General features: G+C 45.2%; 2 protein-coding genes across 5 annotated transcripts; one reads left to right on the top strand and one right to left on the bottom strand.

Annotated features, from left to right (window-relative positions):
- LOC109947178 (NAC domain-containing protein 100-like) lies at positions 462-1804 on the top strand. 4 transcript variants are annotated; one of them, XR_002270128.1, is made up of 3 exons: positions 462-866; positions 953-1087; positions 1320-1804. XR_002270128.1 is itself a non-coding variant. In XM_020556792.1 (2 exons), the coding sequence occupies exons 1-2, from the start codon at positions 680-682 to the stop codon at positions 1517-1519; spliced, it is 387 nt and encodes a 128-aa protein (XP_020412381.1). In that variant the 5' UTR covers positions 462-679; the 3' UTR covers positions 1520-1804. The 4 variants fall into 4 exon arrangements, 1 of the variants encoding a protein (XP_020412381.1); XR_002270126.1 differs by having other exon boundaries at positions 944-1087; XR_002270127.1 differs by having other exon boundaries at positions 932-1087.
- Positions 2094-4122, bottom strand: LOC109947435. The gene is made up of 3 exons (XM_020557415.1): positions 4000-4122; positions 2654-3590; positions 2094-2515 (listed from the first exon to the last, which is right to left on the bottom strand). The coding sequence occupies exons 1-3, from the start codon at positions 4120-4122 to the stop codon at positions 2094-2096; spliced, it is 1482 nt and encodes a 493-aa protein (XP_020413004.1).

The following is a 13554-nucleotide window of genomic DNA, read 5'->3' as shown; positions in this document are numbered from 1 at the left end:
GCGATTGCAATGTAACTAATTTCTTTTTAAGCATACCATATTGATGTCACATAAGTCATTTTTCATCTCACTATATATCTAGAAGGTTAAGAATTGCTTTTAAGTTATTATTTGTCTACGTAAAATCTTGACGATTATAAAAATTGGCCAAAAAGAGTGTCATACCAAGAAAATAAAGTTAATTTGACGGTTGAATTCACGAAGAGACTGATAGCTTAATAATTCGTACGGTTAAACTGTTATATACTGAAATGCAAAATGTAATTGCCCTTTAAATTTATTCTTCAAATGTTGTCTACATGTAACAATGTGTCATCTATTCAATGTAGTAATACGATTCTCACTTCTATACTACTTACTTTGTTTGTTCTTTGATGTGGAATTCAATGTAGGAAAAGGACATGTAACTTACTCAAGCACAGAAATGTAAAGTACTCTAAAAGCTAAACTTCCGAGAGGGGTTGTTGATGAAAAACACCAAAAAAGAAAAGAAAAAAAAAAGGTGCAATGTCAGCAAAAACTTGTTTAGGAAGTTGAGGGATTGGGGATCAAACAGTACTGAGAGTGTGAGTGAGTTTGTTTATTAAATACAACTTCACTCTGCTGATGCCATTGCAGCTTCTTCTTGCTTGCTTAGAGAGAGAGAGAGAGAGAGAGAGAGAGAGAGAGAGAGAGAGCGATGGACAGCAAGTGCAACAGAAAAACAACAGGACGGGTTTCAGTGCCTGTAGGGTTCAGATTCCATCCCACTGAAGAGGAACTGGTGAACCACTACTTGAGGAAGAAGAAACAGGATAAAGATTTTAAAGTGAACCACATCATCCCTGAAATTGCTTTCTGCAAGCACGAGCCTTGGGATTTACCTGGTAATAATCCCTTAATCTATCTCATTCTTAGTTTCTTAACTACCCATTTCTCATTAATGATGCAGAAGGGGTTTCAGTGCCTGTAGGATTCAGATTCCATCCCACTGAAGAGGAACTGGTGAACCACTACTTGAGGAAGAAGAAATAGGATAAAGATTTTAAAGTGAACCACATCATCCCTGAAATTGCTTTCTGCAAGCACGAGCCTTGGGATTTACCTGGTAATAATCCCTTAATCTATCTCATTCTTAGTTTCTTAACTACCCATTTCTCATTAATGATGTATAGTTATATATATACAATCAATCTTGTTCTGTTTCAATAATTGAAGAACTGGGTTGGTTTCAATTGTTATGTAAATACAAAAACCCAAGGAAAAAAGTAATCTTGTTCTGTTTTTAGTTCTTGGGTTGGTTTCAAATTTTGATATTTTGCTTTGTGTTGCATTTGCAGGGCTCTTGTTCACAGAGTCAGGATCGTGGGAAGAGGCCAATGTCGGAGGAGGGGGAGCCAGCATGACGAAGAGGCCAAGGAACGAGGAGGGGGAGGAGGGAGCGATCGTCCCCCCGCCAACCATACATCCAGAGAGGATGAAGGACTTTTTGGACACAGCGAGATTGGTACTCTCGGGGGAAATGTCGTGGGAGGTCTAGCTATGGGCCCAGGACAGACCGAGCCTGCTCCAACCGTTGAGGCTGAAGTCGTTGCTGCTGGAGGATGTGTAGTCGAGCCTCGAGAGCCCTGGGTTGATGTCGATGCTGGAACCGCTCAGGAGAACTGAGCTTTGTTGTTTTTTGCTTTCTTAGACTTGTTGGAACAATAGGTCCGACCAGCCTTTCAGTTTGTTGTGAACAAGTTTTTAGTATCTTGTGTTTTGAATTTTGGGTATATTTATCGTAAGTGTTGTTTATACGTGGTAGTGTAATCTTTTCAGTTTATTTAATTTGTGAATTTTGTTTGAGTGTGTGAATGGTTGTGGGGCCGATCAGACAACACATTTGAAAAACATTCTAAACACTTGTAAAAAACAACTTTACACAAAAAAGGGCGAGGGTTCGTCTGCTGACCCTGTGTAGAGGAGTAGTACTGGCAAAGGTGCTCGGCATTCCATGGGTGAGGGAGTGGCTGTCTGCACAGGATGGTGAGGGTGTATGTGCCGGGTCGGACGACGGCGACCACCCTATACGGGCCTTCCCAATTAGCTCCTAAAGTACCTGTCGACCGATCTCAGGTGATGAGTAGTACGGTACGTAGGACAAGGTCCCCGGGGCGGAAGGTCCGAGGTCGGACTTTCTTATTGTAGTATCGCGCCGCTTGTTGCTGGTATGTGGCGAGCGTTATTTCATCGTGAAACCTCTGGCCCTCTACCAGGTCGAGGTCAAGGTTACACAACTCGGCATTCTGCTCAGGATCAAAATGTGTCACACGATAGGTTGGTAGGTCAATTTCGACTGGTATAACTACCTCGGAATCGAAGGCTAGAGAGAAGGGGGTCTCGCCCGCTGAGGAGCGTTGGGTGGTGCAATAGGCCCACAGAACTTGGGGAATGAGCTCGGCCCAGTCACCTTTTTTGTCGCCAAGCTTCTTTTTTAGAGTGCATTTGATGATTTTGTTGACGGCCTCGACTTGGCCATTAGCCTGTGGATGCGCTGGTGAGGATAAGTGGAGGGTTATGTTAAAATTAGAGCAGAATTCTCGGGACCGCGTGTTGTCGAATTGGCGTCTATTGTCTATGATGAGGATGCGGGGTAGCCCGAACCTGCAGATTATGTTTTTCTATACGAAACCACGGGCACGGGCCTCGATGATAGTGGCAAGTGGTTCGGCCTCGGCCCATTTGGTGAAGTAGTCGACTGCTATGATGGCTAATTTTGTCAGTCCATTTCCTTCGGGCATGGGCCGAATCAGGTCCAGGCCCCACTGGGTGAAGGGCCACGGGCTAGCCATGGTTGTGAGTGGCTCGGGGGGTTGATGTATGATGTTAGAAAATAACAGACAATGTTGGCACTTGCGAGTGACAAGGAGGGTGTCAGTTCTCAGTGAGGGCCAATAATAGCCTCGATGTAGGATTTTAGATGCCATTGCCCGAGAGGCGGAGTGGTCTCTGCAGACACCCTCATGTACTTCTCGGAGTATCTCGTGTCCATCTTCGAGAGTTACATATCGTAGATAGGGCAAGGAAAAGCCTCGCTTATAGAGTTGTTTATTGATGATGGTATACCGGCCGGACTGGAGCTGTAGCCTACAGGCTGTGTCGATGTCGATAGGTAAAGTCCCGTCGGCAAGATATTCATAGATAGGGGTCATCCAGTTGGCGTCGATCCCTACTGTCATCGTCTTGTCGGGCGTGTCGGTGATGGTAGGTTTGGTGAGGTACTCAATCGGGATAACCCGTTTGATCCCCCCGTCGAGGGTCGAGGCTAGTTTGGCGAGGGCGTCAGCTCGGCCGTTTTGGCGTCGTGGAATTTGGGAGATGGTGAAGCGGGTGAAGAGTGATGCTAGGCGTTGTGCTTCTTTTACGTACTGACACATATTCTTACTTTTGACTTGGTAGGTATCGTTGATCTGGTTGACGATGAGCATGGAATTACTATGTGCGCTGATTTCTCTGGCGTAGAGGTCTTGGGCAAGGCAGAGCCCTGTGAGCAGAGCCTCGTACTCTGCCTCGTTATTCGTAGTTTTAAACTGGAAGTGAAGAGCATATTCCACCTCGGTCCCGTCAGGCTGGACAACACAACTAAGGCCCCAGTTTCATGTATGTTAGAGGCACCGTCAACATGCAGTGTCCATCCTGATCCTCTGATGGTGGTTGGCTTTGCCTGTTCGATTGTGTCGGGGTTAGGCGAGGTGGCCTGTTCCGCGAACATGATATTTGGCGTAAACTCTTAGATGAAATCAGTCATAGCTTGTCCCTTCAGAGCCAGTCAGTGTCTTTAGTTGATATGGAACTTGCTGAGTTCTATGTACCATTTGATGAGTTGCCCCGACACCTCAGGGCGATGGACACTGCTGGTTGGTGATGATCGAGATAGGATGGGCTTGGAAGTAAGGCCGCAAGCGTCGGGCTGTTACTACCAAGGCTAGCGCGAGTTTCTCGATGAGGAGATAACGTGTTTTTGCTTCTATAGTATACTGCCTGCTGAACAGTGTCAGCCTCTCGGGTGAGGACCGAACGGATTGAACAGACGGAGACAGAGAGGTATATGCCCAGGGTCTCGTCAGCTTCGGGTTTAAACAGAATGGGGGCAGGCCCCATGTGTGTTTTCAGTTTTCGAAACGCCTCATCACATTCTTCGGTCCAGTTAATGTGGCAACGTGCCCCTTGTATAGCTTTGAAGAAGGGCAGGCAGCGGTCGGTGGATTGTGAGATGAAGCAGTTGAGGACGGCTACTCGTCTGGTGAGGCTTTGTACTTCCTTTTTATTTGTTGGCTGGACCATCTCGATTAGGGCTCATATCTTTTCAGGGTTTGCTTCGATCCCTCGCTGGCTGACCATGAAGCCGAGGAACTTGTTGGATTCGACATCGAACACACATTTAGCAGGGTTCAGCCTTATTTTGTACTGTAGGAGGACCGCGAATACCTCGGTAAGGCAGTCGACATGTTGGCAGGTTCTATGGCTTTTGACGAGCAAATCATCCATGTACACCTCAATGGACTAGCCCAGGAGTTGAGCGAACATTCGGTTTACCAACCGTTGATACGTGGAGCCCGTATTTTTTAGTCCGAAGGGCATGACTCGATATCAGTAAAGCCCTCGGTCGGTGATGAAGACGGTGTTCTCGATGTCAGCGGGATCCATGTAGATTTGGTTATATCCGGAATAGGCATCCAAGAAGTTGAGGAGTGCGAATTCGGCGGTGGCGTCGACGAGCTGGTCGATCTAGAAGAGCGGAAAACTGTCCTTGGGGCAGGCTTTATTGAGATTCGTGAAGTCCACGCACATTCTCCATTTCTCGGGGGTTTTCTTCGCCATTACCACGTTGGACACCCATCTCGGGTAATCCACTTTGCGGATGAAGCCGACCTTCGTTAGCTTCTGTACTTCTTCTTTCATGGCCGAGTAACGAGAATTGTCATAAGACCGGCGTTTCTGACGGATTGGCTGAGTCCAGGGCTGATGCCCAAGCAATGAGTGATGACACGGGGGCCGATCCCTAGCACATTGGTGTGGGACCATGCGAAACAGTCCGAGTTTGTCCGTAGGAAGGTGAAGAGCCCTTCTTGGTCGGCAGTCCCTAGGCTTGTTCCTATTCGAAAGGGCTGGTAGGGGTGGGCGTCGGATATGACCACGGATTCCAAGTCTTCTAGCGGCTAAGGCCGTGGGTACTCCTCACGGGGATCGTCCATGGGCTCGGCTAATTGGTCTTCTGTGAAGATGACGTACGTGAAGTAGTTGTGTTCCTGCCGATCAGCGAATATCGTTGCCACACCCTGGAACCTGAGGAGGTGTAGAGTCCGTGTGTATAGCACAATGTTACCTGGATCCTTGGCAGGAGGGGGCGTCCAAAGATTGCTGAGTATGGGCTCGGGTGGTCCACTACCAGAAAGTGTGCCACCACCCCGGCCTGTACTGGGAACAACCCGATCAAGGCCGACCGAGGCCAGAGGTTAAGGTAACCGAGGATGTGAACCTGTGTTTCGTCAAAAGCGTATAGCTTGTGATGGTACGGGAAGAATATTCTGGATTCCAACCCGAGCATAGGTAGTGTCGAGGAGAACAGAATGTTGACTAGGCTCTGCTTTTCCAACAAGACATTGAAGGTGTCCTGTCGCGCTATGCCAGCTGTGATCGTCATGGGTTGGTCGACATAATGCGGGAGGTAACCGCTGAGTTGAAAGTGCCTGGAAATATAGCGGTTCGTGCTAGTGACGAAGGTTTCACCTCAAGTGTTTTTGCTTCCTAGGGCTGAGATGTAGTAGTTTCGTCTCGAGACCTGTTCCCCTTGGACTGTTCCTACCCTATGGAGGGTTCTGAATTTTAGCATAAGGGTGCGGTATTTGATAGTGAGGCCCAGCTCGGTGAGTGCCGGTCGCCTTAAGATTACATTATACATGGTCGGACAATCGACAACCACAAAGTTGGCGACGGTGGTTGCTTATTGTGGGCACTCCCTTATGGTCAGGGAGAGGTGGATGTTACCAAGGGTTGTACGAGGGCTCCCTCGAAGGCATAGAGGGGCATCGTTGTTTTATCGAGCTGAGCTCAGTCTGTCCCAAGTTGGTTGAACACTGGCACGAAGATGATGTTCGAAAAGCTTCCTCCGTTGATGAGGACCCGGTTTATATCGCAGTTTGTGATTCCCACTGTAATGACCAAAGGGTCGCTATGTGGTTGGGACGTGTGGTCATCGTCTAAGGTGAAGATGATGGGTTCCAGTTCGTTATCCCGAGCACATTTGAAGGGGCAAACCGTATTACTAATGGAGAAGGCGTGGCTAGTCTCTTGGTCGAGCGACCAGGTGTACCGTTTTCTTGACCGGTTGGTGTCCCTACCCGGGGGAAGGGCCTCCGTAGATGGTGGATATTAGTCTTCGGGAGGTTGTCACCTAAGTCGACCCTCCCGAAAGGTCGGTGGCCCCCTCTGGTCGAACTACGTACTCCTTTAGTTTCCCCCGCCTGACTAGTGCTTCGATTTCCTCCTTTAGCTGGTAGTAATCCTCCGTTGAATGGCCATAGGACAGGTGGTACTTGCAGTATCGGGCCTCATCTCGCTTCCCTTGGTACTCGTATTGGCCCTGCCGTGGAATCGGCAGCTTCTTCCCAGCGATGGCCAGGATGGCTTTCTTATTGGTTCTCATGGGCGTGTAGCTCAAATATCGCTCGGGGGCGTAGTTTCGCCGATCGACTGACTTGCTTTGCTGGCTTTCCTTTCTTTGGGAATTCCCCTTCCGCTATTTTCGGGGGCGACGAACGGGCTCAGGGTCGGTGGCTTGCCCTGTGGTGGTACTGGTACTAGCCGAGTTGAGTTGCTTAGCTCGGCTGTAGCATGTGGCCTCTTGGAGGAGGTCCTTGTATGTCTCTGGGGGGTTACGGGTGAGGTGAAAGAAGAAATCGCTACCATGAAGTCCTCCTATGAGTGCATTGTAGGCTGTGGCCTAGTCGCAACCCTTACATTGAGCATACTCGTTAAATCAGGTGATATAATCCCAGAGGGATTCGCTCGTTTTCTGTCTAACGGCCGAGAAATCGTTGGTAGTGTACAGTCGGGTTGATATTATCATATATCTATCTAGGAAAGCCCAGCATAGCTCAGAGAACGAGCCAATAGACTCGGGGCTTAATCGTTTGAACTAATTCAACGCCGCACCCTTCAGGGTTGTTGGGAAAAGTCGGCACTTGGTGGCCTCGTTTGCTCCCCTACCCTTCATGGCGTAGCGAAAGCTGTCGAGGTGATCGTAAAGGTCGGTGAGACCTTCATAAAGGGCGATTTTGGGAGCCTTTGTGTCGCCTACCACAACCGAGTCGAGGAGGTTCTTCGTATAGGAAAGAGGGATCTCATCCTCAGATAACGAGGGGACAAGCGAGTGGTAGGTTTTCTTGACATGGCCGAGTCGATCCCAGACGCTCCCCATCTCCCTTTTGATCATGGCTCTCATAGCTTCTCTTAGGTCGACCTCATTGGCGGTAGTGGCTGGGGGGTTGGGTCCGACCTCACCTTCCCCTCCTTTCTGCGGGATGAGTTCTCTGGTGGAGTACCCCTCTTGGTTGAATTCAGGGGTGTGGTCGAGCCCAACGTTGCTGATCCGAGGCATGTGTGCGGATGTCGTTTCCTTGCCGAATAGGCATCGTTCCACGCGCCTTGTGCGGCTAGAATCCTTGGTGGCCTTTCTCTAGGCTTTCCCTAGGTTCGCCTGGAGGCCGATCTGTTGCTCCTTGAGGTGTTCATTTTGGTTTTTAAAGACCTTGTTTTGGTCTTGAATGACGTTGGCCTCGTTGAGTAGCTCCACCTTGGCTTCAAGGGCTTTCAACCACTGTTTTTCTGCCTTTCATCGCTTCATGCTTTTCTGGCTGGGAGTCCCAGGTGACAAGACCCGATCCAAATTCCGCTTTGGAATCCGAGTCAGACCCTGTGCGTGTCCGACACTTGGCAAATGTCGGGCACAAAAGACCTATTTGCCCTTCTATACAAAACACGATAAAATAACAAGGTTGACTTCTACCGAAAAACCGGCAGAGTTTCCCTTGTAACTGGCTCAATACCAAAACATTCACACCTGCCAAATAAGTATACATATATACAACCAACTGCCAGCATATGTATATATACATTCCAAGAGATCAAAACTCAGTCTAGGGCAAAACATCAGAGCGACTGCTAAGAATTTACAAAAGAGTGAATCTTTGTACAAAATACAAATCCTACATCAAAGAAAGGCGCGGAAGATGGGAAGTGGCCCGGTGGTGGATTCCTGTGTACGTCTACTGCCTGGGGGCGCAAAACAACAAGAAGGGTGAGTGGACCCAAAAACAAAGTTTAGAAAATACTATATGAACATACTAACCCCACTGTAAAAACAGTTATACAAACTAGCTTATTTTCTTTATTTCTGAAATCAATGCATGTATAGAACTCTACATTTGAAAACAGTTGAAAACTATCACCTAGGTGTACCCCTTTTTCCGTCAAATCCTTATATCCGCCAATTCCTTGCATCACCATGGGTGACACATACTCGCAGGTCTCAGTGACACGAAGTCAGTCCGAGCCGCAACTCGCAGGATTCAGGGGACCGTAGTCCACCTTTATCCGCATTACTCGCTCCACACGAGTTCGAGTACCAAGGAACTCGTGGGGCAACTGTCAAGCATGCTGACTAAACCGAAGGCAACAAATATAATCCGAAGGCAACATTTAATATCTGGGTACAAGGCGATTTAAGAAAATATAAAGTTTTTGAAGGAAATCTGTTGAATAATTAACTTTCTGTAACCTTTAAAATTCTGCTGCCATTTATCTGATAATGAACAAGAATATCTGTTCCTATAAGCTTTGAAGAACAATTCACTCGGCAGCATGCAACATAAAATATTTAACAGAATAAAACAGCTGGTAACTGAAACTGAATTGATTAAATTCATTTATAAAAACAAAGAGTCCACTCACTGATAGTCTGAGCTCGCTGGACCTCTTGAAGGTCCCTCCTGCGGGTCAACTGGTGCCCGGGTGCCTGAGTCAATGACCAAAATATTCTATTAATACAATATAGTATTAAATTAAAAACCCTACCCCCGGCTCCTAAAAGTACGTGCGTCAATTTAAAGTGATCCCTATGCCCATAACAGCTTTCCTTCCACGTGGGATCGGGACCTGTCACCAGGGGTGGAGGTTCCCTTCATTTTCCGGCTTAACATGTTGGTAGTGAAGTAGCCAACGCGTAACCTTTGAGTGTGTGTTCCCACAAACGGCGCCAAATGTTGAACCTACCAGATATTTAAATAGATAACACGATATATGTTCGTAGCTTTCGAATATATAAAAATAGGTTTAGACAGTAATCTGTCTTTTCTTTAGGAATGTATTTCATAGGTCAAGTACATGGGATTTTGGAGAGGGAGGAAGGAATCGTCTCCTTCTTACAAAGGTTCTATCACTATTTATAGGGGGATTCAATGATGCAATGTATTTACAAGCCGACCACCTCGGCTCCAAGCCGAGCCGCATATGTCACCTCCTATTTAGTCAAGGAGCAGTTTGATGGGCTTTTCGCCCATGCCTTTCGTTCGCGGTGGCCTGTATTCTCTATCTCTGCTGGGTAGGGGGCGCTGCTAGCAGAGTAGGCCCCTTGTCAGGGATGGGGACAGTCTTGTCTTGATGGGATGGGGTCTTGTCATTAGTGAGGGCGGTTCCTTATATTGTGGCTTTTGACAGGGTAATGTTTAGGAGCCGAGGCCGAGGTCTTTTAGGTGTAAGGTGTTCTAAGGAGTCCACATGCCGTCTTTTGATTAGGCAGCTTGGCTTGGTGTATGCCGAGCGTCAACACTCTTCTTCTTTTTTGGTCGGAAACTAAATCCATCAGTGCATAATGTGCATTACTTCAAAGAAGGATCATATAAACACATAACAAGGGCCCAAACCACAAAATGATTACTTCAAAGAAGGATAAGAGAAACACTGAACAAGGGCCCAAACCACAAAAGGAAATGGAAGTGTGCCCATCCGTAGAATTCTATAGTGAGGGCCATATCTAAAGTCCTTAGATGAGGTCTTATCTCTTAGTCATTGGATCGAATTGGTTAATTTGATCCAACAATTAAGAGATAGACAATTTGATCCAACAGTTAAAAGATAGAGCCTCATCTAAAAGCCTTAGATAAGGCCCTCACTATAGAATGACTTGTGCCCACACAGCCACAATAAGAATTCTATGGTAAGGGCCTTATATGGCCCTTAGATAAGACCTTATCTCTTAATCGTTGGATCAAATTGGTTAGCCATTTGATCAAATTAGTTAGCCTGATCGAATGGTTAAGTGATATGACCTCACATAAGAACCATATATAAGGCCCTCACTATAGAATCCCAGCCACAAAGCAAAAGAAAACAGAAGCCAAATAAGCGTTATATGTGGGCTCTAATTGGGTCCTTAGTATCCTATTGTACTGGATAAAAGGCCCACAACCCATCTCAAAATCTTGGCTTGGTAGTTGGTGAGTCATTCTATAGTGAGGGCCTTATATACGACTCTTAAGTGAGGTCCTATCTCTTAACCGTTGGATTAGGCTAACAAATTTGATCCAACCGTTAAGAGATATGACCTCACTTAAGAGCCATATATAAGTTCCTCACCATAGAATTCTTGGAGAGCTGGTACCTGCATAAACATATGTTAGATTCTAGATCCTTCAAGGGTTATGCCTCATCCTTTTCAGTGGTCCAAATGGTTTGAATAAGAGCTGATTACCATTAAAAATTGGTGCATAAGGAAAAAAAGTAAGGCTTCATAGAGGCGGTTTGATTTTATTGTCAACCGTCTTTAATAGAGTGATTGCGATGTATTAATTGTTGGCGTGACTTGTGGATATTGACTTACTTTCTTTACACACCAAGAATTCCTATTATAATTGTAATTGATTTACTTTAATTTCTGATTTCCTACTGTAAATAGATTTAGGAATTTATTATTTACTTGCCCATTCAGGTTTCGTTGTATTATAAATATGACCTCCTACAAGGAGAAGAATACACAGAAAATTCCCACAAACAAATATTCTCTTATAGTTTTAATATTTTAGCATGGTATCAGAGCCAGGTTCGATCTAGGGACCTGTGCTTGTGTTCTTCTTGAAATTTAAGTGCTCTTCTCCCCCCTTGAGAGGGGGGGAGGGGGAGTGAAAGGGATATGTTTATTGACCTATCCCAATTACCTTGACATATTTCTATGAAGATGTTGCTTATTTCTTGACTCCGACGACCCCTTCTCTTCAAGGGGAGAGGAAGATTGAAGAGAAGTTGTGTCTGAGTGAATTAGCTAAAGTTTATATGGAAGAATTTATTGTTGCCACTGCCGTGCTCATGGGGTTTCGGTGTTCTGCCTTACCTATTGCCGTGCTCACAGGGTTTCTGTGTTCTGCCTTATCTACACCCGTGCTCACAGGGTTTCTGTGTTTTGCTATGTGCCCTATTTTTTAGGGTTTGCTCTTGTGTTTCCGCTGTGAACTTTGTTTTAGTTTGTCACTTGTTTCACTCGTGGTTGACTAAAAGATCTTCTCTACAATTGGTGTTTCTCAAGTATGGTGTCCTGTGACTCGCTTGTCAAGTTGGGCCTGCGAAATATCTTTGCCCAACTTGAGGGGGAGTGTTGGCGAGTCCTTATTTCATTAGAATTTTGGTTACTTACCAATTATATTTTGTCCTATTGTAATAGAGATTATTTTATTTAGTGTTATGGGGGTTGATGATTTTTTCAACCCTCATAGAGGTAGCACCACCGACTCATTCTCTCATTCTCCACCAACCATCGTTGAGTTGAGTGCCCAGATGGCTCCGCTCTTACAGATGCAGACTTTTACCCCGAACCTAATCCAGAATCAGGATCCTCTTTTGACGACCCCGACCCCGACTCCGACTATGACGACAACGACCTCGACCCCGACTCCAAAGACGACCCCGACCCCGACTCCGAAGACGACCTCGACCCCGACCCCGACCCCAACTCCGAAGACGACCCCGACTCCGACTCCGACCCCAACTCCGAAGACGACCCCGACCCCCACTCCGATGATGACCCCAACCCCGAATTTTGCTCTGATTCAGACCCTGATTCCGATTTCAACTCTGACTCCGGCCTCGACTCAGGCTCATATTCGGATCCCAATTCCTACTCAACTATATCCTATGCATCTTCCGCTGCGCAGATTATGACTTCTCAACTAACGACCCCGACATATGGACCAGATTGCGCATTTTGTGAAATCCGAGGATCAATTGACAGATATTTTGACAAAGGCGATTTCCAGTAAAGCATTCCACAATTCACTGGATCAGTTGGGTATTGGCGACATCTATGCACCAACGTGAGGGGGAGTGTTGGCGTGACTTGTGGATATTGACTTACTTTCCTTACACACCAAGAATTCCTATTATAATTGTAATTGATTTACTTTAATTTCTGATTTCCTACTGTAAATAGATTTAGGAATTTATTATTTACTTGCCCATTCAGGTTTCGTTGTATTATAAATATGACCTCCTACAAGGAGAAGAATACACAGAAAATTCCCACAAACAAATATTCTCTTATAGTTTTAATATTTTAGCATTAATTATGTGGTCTATAATGGTGCAGAATCACCCATTTATAAACGGTAGAGAATCTGATTTACTAGAAGAGGTACAATGGCAATTGGCAAGTGGGGAACAGATAACAGAGAGAAGAAAAAAAGAATGTGAATGATGGTACTTTAGGTGAAGAGAATCGAAGGTGGGGTCGAAGAAGACTACTTGGTGAACAAGTTCTTGAAGACTACTTGGTGAACAAGTTCTTGAAAACTACTTGGGGGTAAAGTTTCAAAAGCCTGGATATCACCATTTCTCCAATCACAAACTCAGAAATATTTTTCTATATTATCTAAATACCCTTAAGAATCAATCAAAACCTTTATCAGTTGGCGGTGCCAAGATTGTTTAAATCTTTCTTGTTTTTTAATTATTTTTTTTATGGGGTTTTTGTCTATAGAAGAATCTAGAATTAAAGTAGGGGTCTTTATATTTAGAAGAATCTGGAATTGTATAAAGGTTTTTGGGTGAACCTTGAATACTCCATTTGTTTACTGCAGCTAGATAAAGTTAAACATGATTTTAATTTCCTTTTAAGCATATTGATGTCACATAAGTCATTTTTCATCTCACTATATATCTAGAAGGTTAAGAATTTATTTTAAGTTATTATTTGTCAACGTAAAATCTTGACGATTATAAAAATGGGCCAAAAAGAGTGTCATACCAAGAAAACAAAGTTAATTTCACGGTTGAATTCACGACGAGACTAATAGCGTAATAATTCGTAAAAATGCAAAATATAATTGCCTTTTAAATTTATTCTTCAAATATTGTCTACATGTAACAACGTGTCATCTATTCAATGTAGTATTACTATTCTCACTTCTTTTTCGGGGTCGAATAATACTATTCTTACTTTGTTTGTTCTTTGATGTGGAATTCAATGTGGGAAAAGGATATGTAACT

This window comes from Prunus persica, chromosome G2 (assembly GCF_000346465.2).
Source record: "Prunus persica cultivar Lovell chromosome G2, Prunus_persica_NCBIv2, whole genome shotgun sequence".
NCBI lineage: Eukaryota > Viridiplantae > Streptophyta > Magnoliopsida > Rosales > Rosaceae > Prunus > Prunus persica.
Note: the sequence above shows the minus strand (reverse complement) of the source record. Positions and strands in the feature narration are given on the sequence as shown.